Source organism: Triplophysa dalaica, chromosome 5 (genome assembly GCF_015846415.1).
Source record: "Triplophysa dalaica isolate WHDGS20190420 chromosome 5, ASM1584641v1, whole genome shotgun sequence".
Classification (NCBI taxonomy): domain Eukaryota; kingdom Metazoa; phylum Chordata; class Actinopteri; order Cypriniformes; family Nemacheilidae; genus Triplophysa; species Triplophysa dalaica.
Genome location: NC_079546.1, coordinates 10,543,636 through 10,562,880, shown reverse-complemented (window position 1 = coordinate 10,562,880; position 19,245 = coordinate 10,543,636). Strand labels below are relative to the sequence as shown.

At 42.4% G+C, this 19,245-nt stretch overlaps 1 protein-coding gene across 5 annotated transcripts in view; it reads left to right on the top strand.

Annotated features, from left to right (window-relative positions):
* The window catches only part of kmt2e (lysine (K)-specific methyltransferase 2E), a 32,607-nt gene extending 14,245 nt beyond the window's left edge, over positions 1–18,362 (top strand). For 2 of the 5 annotated variants that reach the window (XM_056749408.1, XM_056749407.1), the window contains exons 3-24: positions 3,323–3,434; positions 3,604–3,863; positions 4,994–5,133; positions 5,568–5,746; positions 5,943–5,981; positions 6,081–6,281; positions 6,377–6,507; positions 6,614–6,841; positions 7,038–7,290; positions 8,548–8,646; positions 11,662–11,739; positions 12,129–12,308; positions 12,683–13,009; positions 13,098–13,421; positions 13,516–13,669; positions 13,753–13,979; positions 14,095–14,151; positions 14,226–14,693; positions 15,206–15,432; positions 15,761–15,843; positions 16,003–16,082; positions 16,166–18,362. In XM_056749408.1, the coding sequence (XP_056605386.1) occupies positions 3,323–3,434; positions 3,604–3,863; positions 4,994–5,133; positions 5,568–5,746; positions 5,943–5,981; positions 6,081–6,281; positions 6,377–6,507; positions 6,614–6,841; positions 7,038–7,290; positions 8,548–8,646; positions 11,662–11,739; positions 12,129–12,308; positions 12,683–13,009; positions 13,098–13,421; positions 13,516–13,669; positions 13,753–13,979; positions 14,095–14,151; positions 14,226–14,693; positions 15,206–15,432; positions 15,761–15,843; positions 16,003–16,082; positions 16,166–17,191 (4,873 nt within the window). In that variant the 3' untranslated portion in view covers positions 17,192–18,362. The remainder of the gene's footprint in view (positions 1–3,322; positions 3,435–3,603; positions 3,864–4,993; positions 5,134–5,567; positions 5,747–5,942; positions 5,982–6,080; positions 6,282–6,376; positions 6,508–6,613; positions 6,842–7,037; positions 7,291–8,547; positions 8,647–11,661; positions 11,740–12,128; positions 12,309–12,682; positions 13,010–13,097; positions 13,422–13,515; positions 13,670–13,752; positions 13,980–14,094; positions 14,152–14,225; positions 14,694–15,205; positions 15,433–15,760; positions 15,844–16,002; positions 16,083–16,165) is intronic. The other 3 variants (XM_056749410.1, XM_056749409.1, XM_056749412.1) reach the window with 3 other exon arrangements.
* The last annotated feature ends 883 nt before the right edge of the window (positions 18,363–19,245 follow it).

Sequence of the window (19,245 nt, the reverse complement as noted above, 5' to 3'; positions counted from 1 at the left end):
TCATACAATGTACTAATCTAAAAGCGTCTTGGAGAATTTGAGTATTCTAAAAGGCAGTTTATACTCGGACAATAACTATAGTTTAAAAATTTTGTGTCAAATTTAAGACAATTATAGATTACTCACCAAAACTATTACTACGAAGAGATAGAGGCACCACATGTTTTTTCGTTGTTGAAACATTGGTAGTCAATCACAATCCATTACAGTTTAAAATGTGTAACTGCAATGCTGCTAGCTGTTACTTTACATTAGGACTGTGCTATTAATCCTAATAAATTGTAATCATCAATTTAGGCTTTAATCGATTACCTAAACCGACTATTGTCCGGCATTCCATTATTCCATTTATTTTATTTCTTATTATTTTAATTCAAAATAAAAGACAGGTTTATATTAGTATTTATTATAATAATATATATATTATTATTATATATTATTTCATAAGCAAGTAATCATGTTAAATTGAAATAAAAATAATTGTGATTATGATTTTTTTTGTCATAATCGAGCAGCTCTACCGGACAAGAGACAACAGAACACATAAGAACTTGGGCTGTGGCAAAAAGAAAAATATTGAAAAATCAATTCATAGTTTTTAAAATGCGGTCTCTTTTTTTTCCTTCATATTTCCGCAAGCACTGAACATTTTATTAACGTGGATGTTATTGCTACTACTATCCACTAGATGTCACTTTTCTTTTTACAACGGGTGGATGTTACATCAGGGATCATATCGTTCATTAGTTGCTTAAAGGTTGAGTAGGCAATCGTGTCCAGAAACGTTTTTGTCATGCTGGTATGAAGTCTCTTAACATCCTGATAGCAATCAATAAGTAAAGCGAAACATTGATATTATTATAATTGTATATCTTCTGTGAAAGGCGTAGGGTCAAAAACGTTGGACCAATTACTGCCCTCGGTCCGAGGGCAGAGCAATAATACGTCATGTGTACATTTTAGTCAGCGTATTTTGCATTCAACTGCGCACCCTGTTCACGCAGACATCATATGTCATCAGCGCGCTCATGTGCCATGTTCAGGCAGCGGGACAATGGCGGACAGAGAGCAGGTACCTGGAGATGTTCGGTATTGTAGTAATGTAATTCACTTTGTACTGTAATGTTTTCTCACTGAACGTGACATGACTTAACTGGACCGATCCAACAGCTTGTGTTTTGGAAGAGGTGTGGCTTTGGATGGTGATTCGCAAGAGGGAGGGACCGTATGATTGCACTGCTAGCAGGCAAACGATAGCATTTTCCAAATGGTCTACTCTACTTTTAATTATCATGGTGGATGAAGGTGTGTCGTCGAATTAAACATAACCTTCACATAAAAAGCAGCCGTTCATATGATTGCGGCCCCTCTTTACATCTAATTTTGGTGTTATACTGTATCTTAAATGTAAAATAACCTGTTCTGTTTCAATATACCCAAGTGTGTTTAAAGTAGAATATACAGGTTTGTGGCTTCATTTCCTTTTTTAGTGCACCATTGTAATGTGATAGTTGCTGATGTTTTTTTAGAAACATCTATAGGATTTGTATTAAATCTATAATTATTGACTCAAATGGAATCGAGAGCTTGTGGATCGGAATCGAATCGGAACATCAGAATCAATATCTAGCCCTGATTAGAACCCATTATAATTGAACATTTTGACCACACTGAATGCTGCGTGTCCGGTGTAGACACGGTGATTATTTAGCATAGCTGTGTTTATTGTTCTTTTCTTTTATGTATATATATATATGCACAAGGCTGGCACACCAAAGCTCCAAAAATCTCGAAAGTTTTAATCAACTTTCACAAATCATGTGACGTTTAAAGCACACATGCTCTTCATCATCTTTTATTTGATTAGATTTTGGTTGAGCGTTTATTTCAAGCTGATTTGCATGCTTTTGCGGTGTTATTCTTTATTTCTGTGATTGCACCTACTTTCCTTTGCCCCCACCTCTGCCTCTCCGCCGAGGCGGCCAGCGGTTCTTTAGTAAAGGAGACTAGAGAGTTTTTCACCGAAGCGCAGGAAATCCCCCGGCCTGTCACCTGTCCCTGTTTGATAATCTTATCGGCGAAAACCACACCGTAACATAAAGGCATCAATAAAACCTGCTAATCATTTATCGCCTGCCTGGGAGGGCCATTTTCTGAGCTAGAGCTCTTGTTCTTGTTTGACTTGTCTGTGCACAAACACACACACACACACACACACACACACACACACACACACACACTGGCTCTTTCTTTCCCTGTCAAGGGTCCGCCCCTCAGCACATTTTCACTTTGACAGTTGGACTGCAAAGCGCCAACTGAATCAGGAAGTATGAATGTGAGGTATGGATAGACAGCACGAGGTGATCGTCAGGATCGAGCAAGCAGGTAGTTACTCTCCCTGTGGCATGAGGCATAAACAAGACGAAGAAGTGAGAGAAAAACAGGAAGAAGGACCGATATCTGCAGGCGTGTTGTGCGCGCTGGTCTGTTTGGTGCTTGTGGTGCTTTTCTTGTGCCGTTTACACTGCAGATATCTTGATTCGTGGTGAGTTTTGAGAGTTCTTTCTGTTTTTTTAAGAACTACAGAAGCTTTGAAATGTTTGTGTTTTTACACACCCACAGTTGAAGTCTTTAGGAAACGCCACGTGCTTATGCAGTTAGAAAATGTGGCTTCGAAACTGTTGTTTGTTTAAAGGTGTTGGTGTTTGGTTGTGTTGGTGTTTGTATACCGGCATAAAAGTGGCTACATGACCTTGAAGCAGTTATAGAGATTTTATTAAGAGAGGAAATTTGGTTTTATATAAATTATGTTTAAAAATCTGTGCGTTTGAAGGCCTATCCTGGCGTCCCCCACACACAAATACTCTTGTCTCTGGTTAAACTATTGATCTATAGTTTATATTGTCAAGTGAAGTGTAGGTAGATATTAGTGTGATGGAGATAAGCTTAAGGTTTGTAACAGATCTGAATCTGAGTTTACAGAGGTGTGATCATGCTAATTCACTTTCAGCCAGTCAGATGAGGGCATGACACTCGCACAAACTCTTCAACAGATATCAGGTCACTACAGAGATTATGTAAATGTCTGTCCTGCACTGTGTCATAAATGTGTCCACAAACAAACAAAGCGTTAATAAGTTATAATTCATGTTGGTGGCTGAAATTCTCTCCAGCAGGTTTCATTAATCCCCGCTCTTCCTTTCTCTTTTGTTTCACTGCTGCCAAACCAGTTTTTGGTCTAAAAGAAAAACATCGCTTGTCAGACTTGTTCCTTATTCTTGCATCTCTTTTTTGTGTGTGTGTTTGTATGTGCGTGGAGTAGACCAGAATCTGTGGAGGCAAGCTCCGTGGTAGTGGAGAAGTCCAGCTACCCTCACCAGATTTACAGCAGTGGGTCCCACCACTCCCACGGCTACATCGGTCTGCCTTACGCCGTGAGTATCGCCCCCAGCAAACACGCATGTCGTAATTTCGTCACGATAATTGCCGCAAACACACCTTCCTACTCACACACCCTTTCAGTGTTGACCTGCACATTCACTTTTTGTGTAATCTGATCAACTCGCTTTCTAATGGTTACTCTTCCTTCGATGTTCTCCAAAGGACCATAACTATGGGGCGCGACCCCCACCCACCCCGCCAGCTTCCCCAACTCCCTCGGTTCTGATACGGCCGGGAGAAGGTTTGTTCGTGTCCGGGGGCCGGGCGAGCGAGGGCCTGTTTGTGCCGGGCGGACAGGACGAGGCGTCGCGTGGCACAACGCTCAGCACCTCGGAAGACAGCAGCTACGGTGCTGACATCACACGCTGCATCTGCGGCTTCACTCACGACGATGGCTACATGATCTGCTGCGATAAGTGCAGGTACCAAATGTGATGATGTCACTTGGCAGTGATTTTAAACTAGCCAAAAGGTTCAAGCCTAGTCAAAAAACTAGATTTATAGACGGGATTTAAAGTTTTGTGAGGGTACGTAGGAAAAACAGGCGCCTAGGTGGATAGCTCATTAGGTTTGTTAGCACATACTGTTATTTTTTTAATAATCCATTAAAAAAAAGTGTGGGTGATGTCTAGTAAAACCTATAAACATATTTAATAATTGTATTTATTAGATATATTTCTTCATTTTATTTAAGGCCTCATGTAGTTAAGGCTTTAGTATGGGTTTTATGTCTTGTGAGGTCATTTTTGAATCATTTCGAAAAGAAAAAGCTAAACTCAAACCTTGAATGTCATAAACGCACTTGAAAATTTGTAACAATACTGGACAGACCAGACACAGGGCTTGACATACTTTTAACAAATTAATATATTATGGTTATTTAAAGCTCATTTGTATTTAATGTTGTTAATTATTTTTGTAGGTTACGGTCGTAAATGTTCAGGTTAGAGGAATAGTGGACCTAAAAATACAAATTCTGTCATCATTTATTCACTCTGATGTCGTTCAAAACCTGTATGACTCCATTGTGGAAATGTCTCAGTGGTTTTGTGTCCATACAGTGGAGGTCAGTGGGCTCCAATGTTGTTTGGTCACAAACATTCTTTAGAAAATCCTCTTTTTTTGGCGAAAAATGTCATACCGGTTTGAAAGACATGAGAGTGAATAAATGATGAAAGAATTTTCATTTTTGGGTGAACTATCCCTTTAAGATTGACATCAATACAAAATTAACTTTATATTGTTATGTTTCTAGCTTTTTGTGAAAAGGTCGAGATCTGTAACATTTTGACATTACCTGTTTTCTACTCTTTAAATCTGAATAAGATTGGATTTGTTTTTTAAAGATTTGTGCTGTCAAGCTTTAAGAGCATTGTAAGATGTGCAATCTTGAAGAGAACCTAATGTTGATACACTTTTAGACGGCTCATGAAATGTTTGAATAGTTACAACCTGTCAGTTCTTTTGTTTATGGTTGTGTTACACCAGATGTAAATTTGATTTCTTTCAGTAGTTTCTCCTTACGTTAAATTCTTTGGCTTTTTTGTGGAAGTGTTTGGCAGCATATTGACTGCATGGGGATCGACCGGCAACACATTCCCGAGACGTACCTGTGTGAACGCTGTCAGCCCCGCGCGCTGAATAGAGAGCACGCCATCCTTCTGCAAACCAGGAAGCGAGAAAACATGTCTGGTGAGTTTTTGTATGTACACACACAAACACGCCTATAGACAAGTTCAACCCATCCCACAGCTGAAGCAATGCTACTTCTGCAGATTCCCACAATACAACACTAGAGAAACATGTTAAGAATCTGGTTAAACGGTTGCGTTTAATGCTCGCACAAGGTGTTGAATGAAAGTATACCTGTCCTGATCAATTTAGGGGAGTTTTGTAAGATGTTCTCATGTAGAGCTGTGAATTATTTCTGAAGCAAAAATATCTGAGCTCTCTAGCTATTCTGCCATCTGCTGGAGATGATTTGACATTACAACTGCAGGTATATTTAAGAGTCAAACGGATCTCAGGGGATGTTAGATTCCTATCTTTATGGTTTAAGGTTGAATGTCCGATGGTTCAGGAGGCAGATGAGGAGTATACGCTCATCCACTGTGTTTATGTTGCAGATGGGGACACAAGTGCTACAGAAAGTGGCGATGAGGTTCCACTAGAGCTGTACACGGCTTTTCAGCACACCCCGACCAGCATCACGCTCACCACAGCGCGTCTCGGCCACAAACAGGCCGAGAAAAAACGAAAGAAGAGCGGAGAAAAGGAGTCGCCGGCTCCAACCAGAGCAAAGAAGGTTTTGAAATGACCACTTTATTTTGTTACAAATATACATGAAATCCTATTCGACGTTTTCTACTTTACATTTACATGTTTCTAGTTTTATTGTGATAAATTTCATGTTAGCTTAATAGTTGCTATTGAATTAGGAAACTTATGTGAAAAGAGAAATGGGCTCTGTAACATTATTCTGTCTGATCTTTGCTTTTCAGTCATTCCGAGAAGGCTCTAGAAAATCGTCTAGAGTGAAGGTGAGTACAATTCTCTAGACTCTCTAAATGCCATTAGACTATCCGAACTCGTCTGTCACGCATGTCTAAACTGACCGTCTCATGCATGTGCGTCCCCAGGGCTCAGCTCCCGAGTGCGACCCGTCAGATCCTCCCTCTCTTTGGGAGAATAAGATGAAGTCATGGATGGAGCGCTATGAGGAGGCCAGCAGTAATCAGTACAGTGAAGAAGTGCGGATACTGCTTAGAGTCAAAGAGGCTCGAGACGGCAAGACGCTGGCCTATAACACACACACCGCAGCCTTCAAACCACCTGTAGAGGTATCAGACCGTTTTCTGTTTGAATCCCACTTTCCTGGTTTCGGTGTGTTTTCTGCTGTTTTGTATGATGCGCTTACTGTCTCCTTCCCTCATAGAGTCACATACAGAAAAACAAATGCATTCTGAAGGCCGTGAGGGACTTGGCTGCTGACTCGCTCATAATCGAGTACAGAGGGAAGGTCATGCTGCGACAGCAGTTTGAGGCCAATGGTTACTTCTTTAAAAGGTACTTTGAAGGCCGATTTGTGTCTCTGATGCCAGTGTAGAATGTTGATCTCTCGCGTTCTCAAATGTTTCTTGTTTGTAAGAGATGTGTATTCTTTTTCACAAAGGCCGTACCCGTTCGTATTGTTCTACTCAAAGTTTGACGGTTTGGAAATGTGCGTGGATGCTCGGAGCTTTGGCAACGAGGCCCGATTCATCCGACGTTCTTGTACCCCTAATGCTGAGGTGCGACACGTGATCGAGGACGGCATGCTGCATTTATACATTTATTCTCTGAGGTCCATCAGCAAGGGCAGCGAGATCACAATCGGCTTTGACTATGACTATGGCAGCTGGTGAGTGTATTCACAGGAAGTCACTTGTCACTCCCATTCATGTGTAAATCTAGCAGTGCAGCTCCTGCTCTTTTAATATCTCTGTTATTTAGACTAATATGATAATGCTTTTATTAATAAAAATCAGTGTGAAAACTTCCCAACGACTTCAGAATTAATGCCTTCTATTTTCTTCTCTCCATGTGTCGCTGGGCAGTAAATACAAGGTGGACTGTGCTTGTGTGAAAGGCAATCTGGAATGTCCCGTACTCAAGCAAAACCTTGAGCCTACGGAAAACCTGGGCTCTAGCATGCGACGCCGCGGTCGCAAGGACAAAGAACCGGTTCGGGACGAGAGCGGGCAGAACCAGAACCTCACGATGGACTGCGACGACTCCAAAGGAAAAATGCTAAATGACGGCACACAGAGAAAACTCTCTCCTCTGCGCCTCTCCATCTCCAACAATCAGGTACGGTACACTAGAAAGAAATCACTTCTGCTTAAATACCTCTATGGTGTTCCCATGGTCGAAATGTAATAATACATGTAATACATAATAGTTGTGAGTCAATGAAGAACATGCTTTCCTATGATTTAGTTTACTAAAATGGTCCTTTGTTATTGCAGTCTCCGTAAAATGTTTTTTTAATCACAATCCAGTTTGTAGAAACTGCACAAAGTAATACAAATTCAAAGGTGTGGGAACCCTGCATGAGCAAGAATCTCCTCCGAACTGTATCTGTGTCATATTAATCTGTGCATGATTCTTTATTAGATATTTTCAGTCATTCTAATAATCTATTTACTCATCTGCGTATCATCCACATCTTCTGCCCTGTCCTGATAACAACTAGGGATGTAGCTATTGATTATTTTAGTAATCGAGTGTTTCGAATAAAAAGTACTTTTTCTTTACTAAATAGCAATACTAAATAAATATCCAAGAGAAAATAAGACCGGTCTCTTAAAATGAACAGCTCCTTTGTTTACATTTTAGAAAAATAAACAATTTATTGCAGAAATTGCCTACAGTCATATCTGTGATAACTAAACCCGTTTAGTGCATTCCAGTGCTTTATTACTTTCAAAATCCAATATAATACAAATATATAATCTACTTGATACAAAGACCGCTTTCAGCCTTAGGACATAATACATACTGTAAACATTATGGGACACGCGCCAGTCAGACATGACAAACTTTGCCGGCTGAAGTCTTAAAAGTTCTCTTCAAAGATAAGGAACGTACCAAGCACAATGTTCTCTCGCCATTCTAACAGACGTGAGTGACACGGTGTTTGTCGCAGTCTCGCGGTTGTCAGAGCAGAAATTAAAACCTCTGCCCTCGGTATATTTTATTTATTTTATTCTGCAGCATCTTTTGTGTTTACATAACATGGCCAGAGTTTAGCGGGCTGTGCGTTAGTTATAATGGTCCGTGGGGAAACGCAGTGCTCCGTGTGTACTGTAGTACTGATGGGCCTTGCCGTCCTGCTCCTTATAAGATGCATATCAGGACATCCCAAGAAAAGTGGGTGACATCATTCAGAACACAACAGAGAATTCCTGCTCTGTGAATTTATTTGTGGCGTTATGCTCAGATTAAGTATGATCTGGTCTCTCCCATTTAATGCCCAATCCGAGCCTTCCCACACTTTCTCTCTAACGCTCCTCACTCCTGCTCTGTAGCCAGGCGATGATAAAGCCCACTTTCCCCCTCTTGCAGGATCCTGAGTTAATAGAGGATCTAGAAGAGAAAACCTCCGTTAGCAATGAAGTAGAGATGGAGTCAGAGGAGCAGATTGCAGAGAGGAGGAGGAAGATGGTAAGTGCGTCCAGGGTAAAAACGACCGCTATGGCAATCACGGTCGCCATGGAAGCGCTACTGCCCCCACCCTTCCTGTCTTTTTCCCCTCCTCGTTCTGCCTCCCGGTGTGTGTGGTGATTTGGGCAGTTCCCAGAATGCTCCACCGTTCCTTTGTCCCCCCTCCACCCCCTTCTCAACCTCCTGCTAATATCGCTGCTGCCGCCACTGCTTCTCTTCTCCTGTCGCTCTCTAGTTTAACCTCCTGAAGGATAGCGCGAGGGCGCTCGTCCCTGTGGCTTTGTTCTTTTTGTTTCATACTTATAAAGCTTCTTTGGTCCTCCCGGTGGGCCTTAAAATGGGACTTTGTGTTTAATCTGCAACTTGCCTTTCTTTTTGTTGTTGTTACAAAGTTGCTCAAACCAGGTAGCAAAAAGCTAAAGATATCAGTTGTACACTGTAGCTTTTTTAAACCTAATGAGCTGTCTTCCTGTCCATGTAAGATGTGGAGGTTCTTATAAGTTAGTTCACACTGCCCTAAAAAAAAACTAGAATACACGTTTGTTGTGTTTGGTCAAATAAGTGTTGCAACCGAAGCCGTTTGTTTAAAATTACATGTTCAATCTGGTTGCAAAATGTTTGAGCATTCTGTGATATTTCGAACTCGAACAACCTCTAATAATATCATTTCATCATAAATTGTTGCAATGACATTGAAGCAACCTTGCTCCATAGAAACAAAGGCCCAAATGTGTTGGTAGAGCTGTCAGGATTTATTTTGCAGTAAATGTTGTAAAGAAATGTTTTTGGCAGATTAGTTACATACACTGTATATTTTAACAGTGTTTAACAAAAAATGTTGCTTTTCATTCTCCTTCTTTTCTGTTGCCATCTTTTTTCGTGCAATGTTAATTTAACTGTAATTTTTCCCAGTATTCTGAATCCTGCAAACTTGAGAATGTTAGTGATTTTCCGGGCAGTGTGAATTAGCCTTGAGACCATTGCGTTCATGTGTTTTAAAGAAAAATGAAGTGAACGACTGAAAGTGTGTTACCTTAGAGTTTGTAAAAGTTAGACGATTTTCAGTTGTATTTATTATTTTATATATAATATAACATTTATTTTATTTTAAATTGAATTTATATTCATATTTATTCATATCTATAGTTTTTATATATTGTTAACTTATTAGTAATATTTAAATAATCATTTATAGATTATTTAAAAAAATATATAAAAAAAACAATAAAATCCAAACCTCCTTACCTGATTTCCAATGGGCAAGCTTATGATTTACTTAAAGATTTATTAGTTAAATCGATAGATACAATTTCCCAGGAAATGTCAGTTTGGCATCATTTGGTTTCAACCCATGTAAACATAGGTACCCATAGATATAAATAATTCTTAGCAGCGGATTAGCATCTGTTTCTATGGACCCCTATATGTAGGTCGTCCGGCATATAGGAAGGTTACTGCTTCGCCATTTCTCTCACTTTGTCGTTAAACTTGCTTGTCTAGGTTTTTTTTACTGCGCTGATCTGTGATATTTTGTTCCTCATGTATACGTGAGATGCCGTCTTAAAACTTTCTTGAATCTACAGTTACTCGGAAGACAACATATTTGTGCTGCCTACTTCTTGAACAGTCATCATATAAGATCCCTTATAATACTACTAGGTTTTGAAACAGTTGGTGGCTCTTTGTTCCAAATAAGGAGAAAAATATCCCGTTTGAGTTTCAACGTATATCAACACAGACTTGCTGTCCCATATAAATCAGGTCCGTCTGAACTGATCTTAATTCAGCCTTTTTAGCATTCCCCTATAGATATGGCATCCATTAAAGTACACGTTTTAGTAATGTACATGAGACCCAGCACAAAACTGGCCTAGATTTTTTATGTACAACCAATGGTACGGCCAATCCTGTGGGAGATGCTGTTGTGTGGTTTCCATAACTGCTTATAAGGGGAGGGAAACAATTTTGTAAAGATCAGGCATGTCTTTAACAGCAATACTGCCCAAACCCCATTGCACTCCCAGAACTTTACAGTTGGCAGCAGCGTCTGAAATGTTAAGGAAAATTAAACTTGCAACCAATCCTGACGTACCTCACCATTACACAAATATGCAGAGCAAAAGCTAACAGCTATAAACAATGTCATGTTAGTTGTATAAAGATTGTGGCGAGGGATCAAACTGGTGCAGAATTTGCGAAAAGTCCCAATCTTTCCTCTCATTTTGGGCCAGCTTGGCCATTCTGATTTCCTATATGTTCCTGAAGTAATATTTTTGGACAGACATAGAAAACGAAATGGTGTGGTTCTATGCATGTGACAACAAAAATGCACTTCCAATGTTCCCTACTTTACTAACAAAAATCTTTTTTATTATTCTAGTCCAGAGCGATTGAGAAAGGGAGTTGCGTCAACTCCGTTGACTCCAATGGAACACTTTTTTCACAGCAATGGCGGTTCATGGAGGCTCTCAATAGTTCCCGAAAATTGCTAGTAACGCATGGAGCTGCAGCAAAACAGAACTTTTAACCCATTTAAAGACATAAGTCATTAATGAATAAAAAAATGAAAGAAATAAAGCATTTAAAGAGGAAAAATATCTTCCTGGAACTATCTGAAGGCTCCATGAATCACGTGACGCATGTAAATGTTGAACTTCCGTTGTCGCAACTCTCTCAACAGCTCTGGTCTAGCCAGACTAAGATGTTCTTTTCTACTGGCTTCGGCTAATATTAATGGTTCCTGGTTTGAGGCTTGCACATGTAAGGAACCACTTTAGGTTCTATTTTTATTGTGTTTGTGTGTGAAAACCCCGTAAAATGGAACCTTACTGTGAACGGGCATCCTATCGGGGAAGTCAATCTCACCGTATCATTACACTAAAGCTCTAAACCCTAGCCATACAGCCCTATACATGAATTAGACTGACACGTAGGAGTGTGTGTATGGCGATGTGAGCAAGCTGAAGTCCTTTGCATATCTAAACCCTGATGGCTGTCTTTTTCGGCACCATTCAGGGCAGCCCGGCAGAGGAGTCTCAGTGTCTCGTTGCAGGGGCATCCTGCTGCAGAGCTCTGAGAAACAAACACAAGGAGGTAAACCTGCCCTTTTATTTCCTTAAATGACTCAACCTGCCTGTAAATGTATAGGAGACCCCCAGACTAACCACTGTCATGTATTTATCAACCTTATGCTGAGGCTGACATCCATGCATGCCGGCCCAGCCCCTAAACATGGCCTACCTCTGTAGACCTTAAATATTTACTTTGGTAGGTCATGAGAGAGACTTGCACAATGTACATGTCATCTCTCACACCTAGGGGGTGTCTTATTTTTCCCCTTGACTAAAATAAAAGTGTCCCATTTCTCATTTCCCTTTTGCTGCCGGCTATGGCCTGCTGATGCGCTAAATGGCTAGCTGGGTTCCTAACTGTCAGCTGAAAAATAGACTCAGCGTATCTTTATCTTTCTATCATTCATGTAGACACGTGAAGAGAGGAAAATGGAGGCGATTCTTCAAGCCTTTGCTCGGATGGAGAAGAGAGAGAAGCGGAGAGAGCAGGCATTGGAGAGAATCGGCACTAAGGGAGAGATCTGCGGACGCAGCGATATAAAAGAAGAGCCGCCCCCCACACCAGAGGCCGAGACTCCTGTTTTAATACATGTACGTGTGCTTAAACCCTAAGAAAGACTTTATTAAAACCACAAAATAAAAATAAATAGAATTATTACATATGTTGACTTAGGTTTTGGCACCCCAACCAAAAGGAACAAACCAACAGATATAGTAAAAATCATTATAGGTCTATACTACACATTCTTTTTTTATATCGTGATATGAAATGCCAAAATATATTGTTATACCCCTAATTTTGAGAATAAAAGAGATTTTTTAGAAATAAATTATTTGGTCATTAGCATAATTATTAACAAACGAAACAGAATTGAACAGTTGTGAAACTCTTTTAATGTACTATACAAAAAGTTTGTATGCTTCTCTTGTTAAAATCAATCCTTATGTATTCCTCTAACCTTCAGCCCATGCTCGAGGATGTGAAGGAGGAGCCCTGTCACAAACCGGCAAAAGTGAATCGTAACAAGCAGAGGAAAAGCTTCACACGGAATCGCACTCACATCGGACAACAGAGACGGCGTGCGCGCACCGTCAGCACCTGCTCCGACTTACCGCCTAGTCCACCCGGCGACGGATTGGAGCCGTTATTGGCAGAGACTCATGACGGAGAGATCCCCTCGGCGCCCGAGTCTGATGTGCCACAGACGCATGCTCCTGACACCAGCCCGCCCCAGAGCAGCTCGCCCGCCCCAGCATGCCGTGGTGGACAGAAGTACCCCAAAACTAAAAAGGTTCAATTCTTCACCAGCATTTTCAATGAACATTACTGTTCTTTATAGACACAGATTTACAATTGCAAATTGTGTTTTTTCCACACAGCACTTAGTGAGCGAGTGGATGGGTGTCGACAAACCGGAGCGGGGAGCTTCGAGGACACCGGAGCGAGGACCTTCACGGACACCGGAACTGCCGCCTGAGAGGCCTCTGAGGATCAGCAGTGACCCAGAGGTCTTGGCTACGCAATTGAACTCTCTACCAGGCATGGCCTGCAGCTCGCACGTCTACAGCACACCCAAACACTACGTCCGCTTCTCGTCTCCGTTTTTGGCCAGCCGTAGCACTAGCAATCCCGGCGTGCCCACCAGCAGGAGGCGTTCGCGAGAAATGCCCGAAACGCCGACCACCACCGGCTCCTGCAAGAAGGTAATACTCTTGGAAATATATTCGTTGGAGAGGTACTTTTGAGGAAATACAGTTAGGGCAATAAGGCTAACATGCTCCTTTGTGTTTTGTGAAGCGCTGGCTGAAGCAAGCTTTAGAAGAGGAGGGCTCTACCAGCCCAGGAGGAGGATGCCTGTCTCTACTGATGCCCACTGAGAGCCCTCTCAGTCCTTCTATCAATGGAGAGTCCTACAGCCCTCTACCCCTCAACGGAAGTTGCTCACTACCAGGTGTGTATGCAACACATTCGAATGATTTAAGATTCCCCAAAGCTTCCAATTTTTTACAAATATTTCTCATTTTGTGCTTGTAGAGTTGCCTACCCCGTTGAAGAAACGGCGCTTATGTTCGCTTGATCCGTCTATGTCGGAGACCTCCACTCCATACGGATCTCCATGCGCCACCCCGACGCGAACAGAGTCGACAGATGCACCGGGCACCCCCCTGCTGCTAGCCACGCCTCCTCGGCCACGTCCCGAGGAACCAAGTTCTGAACCATTGACACCCTTGCAGATTCCTAGCCACCCTCCACAACAGGAGGTAAGATGACTCATTCTGGACTACAAAGAATCAGTCGCTTCTAAACTTTTAAATGACATAATAATGAAAAATGCTATTTTGTTGTGTTGATCCTAATTGAATTGTCAATCCACAGAGCGAGTCATCTATGGACAGTTCTCCAGATGGTAGCAGGAGGCCCAGCACACAAGATGTGAGTTCCTTTCTCTGCATCTATGATTCTACTTCTTGCATCACTGCTACATCTAACGTTTCTCTTTTGTTCAGATGGAGCGGCCACCGTCGCTGTTGGCATCTCCCAGCGTGAGGACGTCGGTCCCTGATACAGCACCGCAGGAGCCTGTAAAACCCGCCGGATCCCAGAGTCCTCCGCCCTCGCTCCTTGAGCCCCAGGATGCTACCGTGGATGACAGTATGGAGGTAGAGGGGGGAGTCTCAGAAGCTGCTTCGACATCTGAGACACCTGTGTCTTCTTTACCCCCCTGGATGAAGAGTCCTGACCGAGGAGGTCTGTCTTTTTCCTCAATGAACTCTAACTTGAGAGACCTCACACCCTCTCACACTTTGGAGTTGGGGGCGTACAGGCCAGATTCTACCTCCGCCAGCCCCTTCAGCGAGACGGCGCCTTTCTTCTCCTGCAGCGAGGAGGGGAGCGGCGTTCCCTTCGCCCGCTCGTTGAGCGGAGATAGCGGTGCGGATGGAGGAGCAGCAAAAAACCCGTCACAGAAGAAAAAGGTCTGATTTATTTTGCAATGTTACAAATGAACACGTGTCCTAAATGACTCTTAAGGGCTTCTCACACTTGAAATGGTTCAGAACAGAATCATGGGTTTATAATTTACCAGGGGTTAGAAGATTACCCTAGGTATTCATAAACTGACGTTTCACACTACAGTCATGATTTGATAAATACTGCTGTGTCAAACTAGCTGAATAGAAATAGTGGGTGGTTACTTTAAATAACTGAAAATCTAGTTGATCTGAGAAAAGATTATGACTCGCAAATTCTTTGTTTTTTTATTTATTTCCAGGTAATAATTTCAGTTCTTATTATTTCAGTCTATTACCATGGCAACATTTCTGAATTTCATTTAGTTTAATTTGTTAAAAAAAAATTAGGCCTATGTTTTATGTTATTTCAGTTAACAGATGCTTAAATGTTAGTTATTTTAGGGTTATTAATGATAACATTCCTGCCAATTATTTGAGTTTGTTTATAAACCAATCTCTTTTGTTTATCCACTTAGGTCTCTCTCCTGGAGTACAGGAAGCGTCAGCGTGATGCACGGCGAAGCGGCTCAAAGGGAGAGTGCAGCTCCCCTGTTTCCACAGCGCCTCCAGTGGACATATTTCCTGTTGCCGTGGAAATGGCCCCCGAGCCACCTGCTTTTGCAGCAACTCCGACCCCGAAGACCCCTCAGCCGTGTGAAGAGCCCGACGCCGCAACTCAGGAGAGAGATGGAGAGGGCCAGTGGTATGTCTCTTAAGCGTATTCAGTTAAAATAGGATGCATTGTCATTGATGCAAAAAAGATTTGTTCTGGACATTCTCTTTGAAATCCTAGGATTGAAGGAAAAAACAGACCATCTTATGACTCAAGTCACTTATGCAGGGGGCTATTATACATTTTTGTGGAGACATATTGGGCTACGAAGACAGTTTAGTCGTTAGCATGAACGATCAAGTCCTGTTAAGCGTGATGAATTGAGAGTTTTATAAACTATGTCTTCACTATACTGAATAGGGGTGTCACAATATAAAGTCTTATAAGAATATAGAATAATGGCAACTTTTATTATCAGGACATCATCCACATCCGTAGAGCAGGCGAGGGAGCGAGGCTACCATAGGGCACTGCTGATGAGCGACCACCGCAAGGAATCAGGTACACCTGAAATGGTTGTGCATGTTTGATATTGTGACTTTGAATCACTGAGTGATTTATAAAATCATAAAAGTGGAGAATTGATATAAAACTAACTGACAGAAATCTGTCCTAGCAAGCTTTTTGAAATGGTGTTGCCTGTTTTACTTGTTTTTTTAGACTGTGGCGAGGCAGAAGGGGATGCTCAGATGAAGGAATCTCTTTCACCCAAGAGTTGCAAAAGCCCTTCAACACATGCAGTATGTATTTAAAGTATTCAGGCCTAGTATCATTCAATATCAGCACTAGTGAGTTCATAACATCTTTAATTTGTCATTTACAGCCCTGTTCTCCAGCACCCCAGACTGTGTCTCGCCCATCTAAGGATGAGGACAGTGAAACCCAACCTCGCGGTCCTTCCCAACCCCAAGCGCTGTCCGTCCAGCAGTCCAGCACCAAGACTTCGAGCTCCAAACCGGCCACTCTGACGCCCAACAAGCTTCACTGCGGACCCTCCGGTGCCTCCCAGAGTCACTACGCTGGACCTTCGCTCCTGCACTCTCCCAAAGCTCAACCCCAAGGTTCACCTTACCGCGGCCAGCGAGCCTTCCAGAACCAGCCTCTGCCCATGGCCACGTCTGGGCCGGCCCCTTTCCCTCAGTATAACCCTCAAAATGCCCCACCTCCACCGCCCCCTCCTCCCCCGGCACCTCCTACCTCTGCGCCCTACTTCCCTAGTCAGGTGACCGCAGCCGCAACGCCTTTCCCTGCGTTCAAGCCCACCGTGGCCTCGCCATTTCCTCCCGGCTCTCAGTCTCTACTGCAGACCCATCATGCGTTGCATTACCAGAGCAATGCCGCGCCTCCCCCGCCACCACCTCCTCTCCCTCCCCACCCGCAGCCCGGCCCCACCTTGCTGCATGTCAACCTGCAACCTCCACCAATGCAGCAGCATCAACTGCTGCTAAGCTCTGCGCCACCACCACCACCTCCTCCGCTGCCTCAGGCACAGAGTTCTCAGCAACCCCAGCCTACTAGCGGCACACTGCTGACTATCAACCAAGGACCACACCCAGCGACCCTCCCTCCTCCTCCTCCGGCGCCCTCCAGCAATGCGCCGCACCCGTTCCAGAACATCGGTGGCTATCAAACCACTCTGCTTCACCAATCAGCACCAACCAACCCCTCGTTAACCCCTTCGACTTATCAGCAAACTGTATTGCCCCCTCCCCCTCCTCCGCCACAAACCCCACCCACACAGACTGCAGCCAATCCGAATGTCTCGCAGATCGCCGGCGGCAATCGAGGACCTGCCCCTTCATCCGCCCCATTTCACAGTACTGGCTACTTGGGCACAGGATGGCACTGACCACACCTTCTTAGACACTGCCTCCAAATGAACTCTTCCAGAGATGGGGGCGGAGCCACACTGTGTAACATAGCCACTGTAAATATTTTCTATGTACCTTTTCACAAAGGCTAACGGAAAACGGTGGGGAAAGGGGGACATTTTAAAAAGAAATAAATAAGAAACTGTTCAACTAGACTGTGTAAAAGATGATGGTTAATGAACCCTGGTGCTCATCACTTACCCACAATGCCCTCCTTTCGATATCTTTGTACTGCCTTCCTGTCTTTTCCAGATGTCTCGATTTATTTTTAATGTTTTATTCATTTTAATCTGCTTTCCTATCTCTTCTTGTCGGTTCCCCGTCTATCCTCCCAGTGCAGTGCAGTGCAATGGGACATTCCAATCTTATCCTCACGTTTCCCTTCTTTTTCTGTCACTGTTTATTCACTCATCAGTTATTTGTTTTATCTAGTGGCTCATTATATAGCAAAAAGGTTTTGTATAGAGAAAAAATACAGAATTATTATTTTTTTTATTCCTCCATGTAACGAAAATACCTGTGCACCGCTGCAGAAATTCAGAGAAGACCTTTCTTATAGGCCGCTTCACTGCCCCAGGAGACTGCACTTGCCAAGTGAGCAAGTCTGTGTGCATGAATGTCTGTCTTTGAGCAGAGGGGAGAGTGTGTGCTTGTGCAGTCTGCGTCTGCGCACGTGTAGTCCAACCACGCCAGAGGCGGAAGGTAAATACGACGCAGACAGATGTGTGCTGTTCTCTGAGGCAGCTTTAAAGAAAGAGAGAAAGGTCCTTCCTGTAGGGGGTAAGCGGTTTATTTTTGAATATCAATGGTTATTTGTAGAAAGTGTAATTTAATGTATAGGTGGTTACTCCAGCTTTCTCCAGAAACAGTTGTACATATTGGCTTCTTTTCTTTTCTATGCTTGTATAATCGCTCCCATCCCCATTTTGGAATATGGTTGTAAATACAAGCGCTATTGGCAAAAAAGCTGAATGTTTCTGTGACCGTAGCACTATTTTTATTTCTTCCTCTCTGGTTTGTTTATTTTTTTTTTACTGTTTGTGTGTGAGTGTATGTGTGTGTGAAGGACAGAGGTTCACAGACACAGCACTGGTTGGCTATTTTCATGGTTCATTATAATAAATCACTGTAATGACAGTTTTATACCAACCGAAGCGTCTTGTGTGTTTACTGGGGAGGGAAGTAGGTGTTGACGTGAATGCGTTTGATGTTTATTTGTTGTTGATGGAGTTTTCATTAACTGTGAAGGTGAAGAGATGCTGCATTGAAGCCTTGAGGACCAGCCTGCTGTTACCAAGACCATCTTAAGGCTTCTGTTCAAGTACCATGAAATTAATCCTATAACTCCAGTCAGTATCCAAAGTCATTGATTAAACATTTTTGGTGTTATTATATGATGTCATTGTTACATAATTGATGCTTTTGTATGAATAGGACTTGTAGAATTTTGTGGCTTTCATATGGTAGGGATAGTCCACCCAAAAATGAAAATTCTTTCATGAATTACTCACCCTCTAGTCAGTCCAAACCTGTGTACATTTCTTTGTTTGATTGAAGACAAAGAAAGAAACTTGGAAGACTACCACTTGGAAAAATTCAAATGGTAGACAAAAGTGCTAGAATAACAACTATGGTAGTCAATGGTGCCTCAGTATTGTCGGTTGCATTGTCGGGTGTTTTAAAGAGATGGATCACCTAAAAAATGTGTCTTTTTCACCCTTTTCATAGTTCCAAGCCTGCATACATTTTCTGGGGCACTATTGACTAATGTAGTTGGAAAAAAACTGTTAGTCAATGGTGCCCCAGAACTGTTCAGATTCACACATTCTTTAAAATGTCTTTGCTGTTACACATAGAGAAATTTGCAAAGGATTGGAACAACGTGAGGGTGAGAAAATAATGACAGAAATATTTTGGGGGGTAAACTAGTCCTTTAAGGTGGGACGTATACATGGACATAAAGTGACGAACGTATAAAATAAATGTTTGTGTTTGAAGAAAATCATACATCTGGGCGAGTAAATTATGAAGG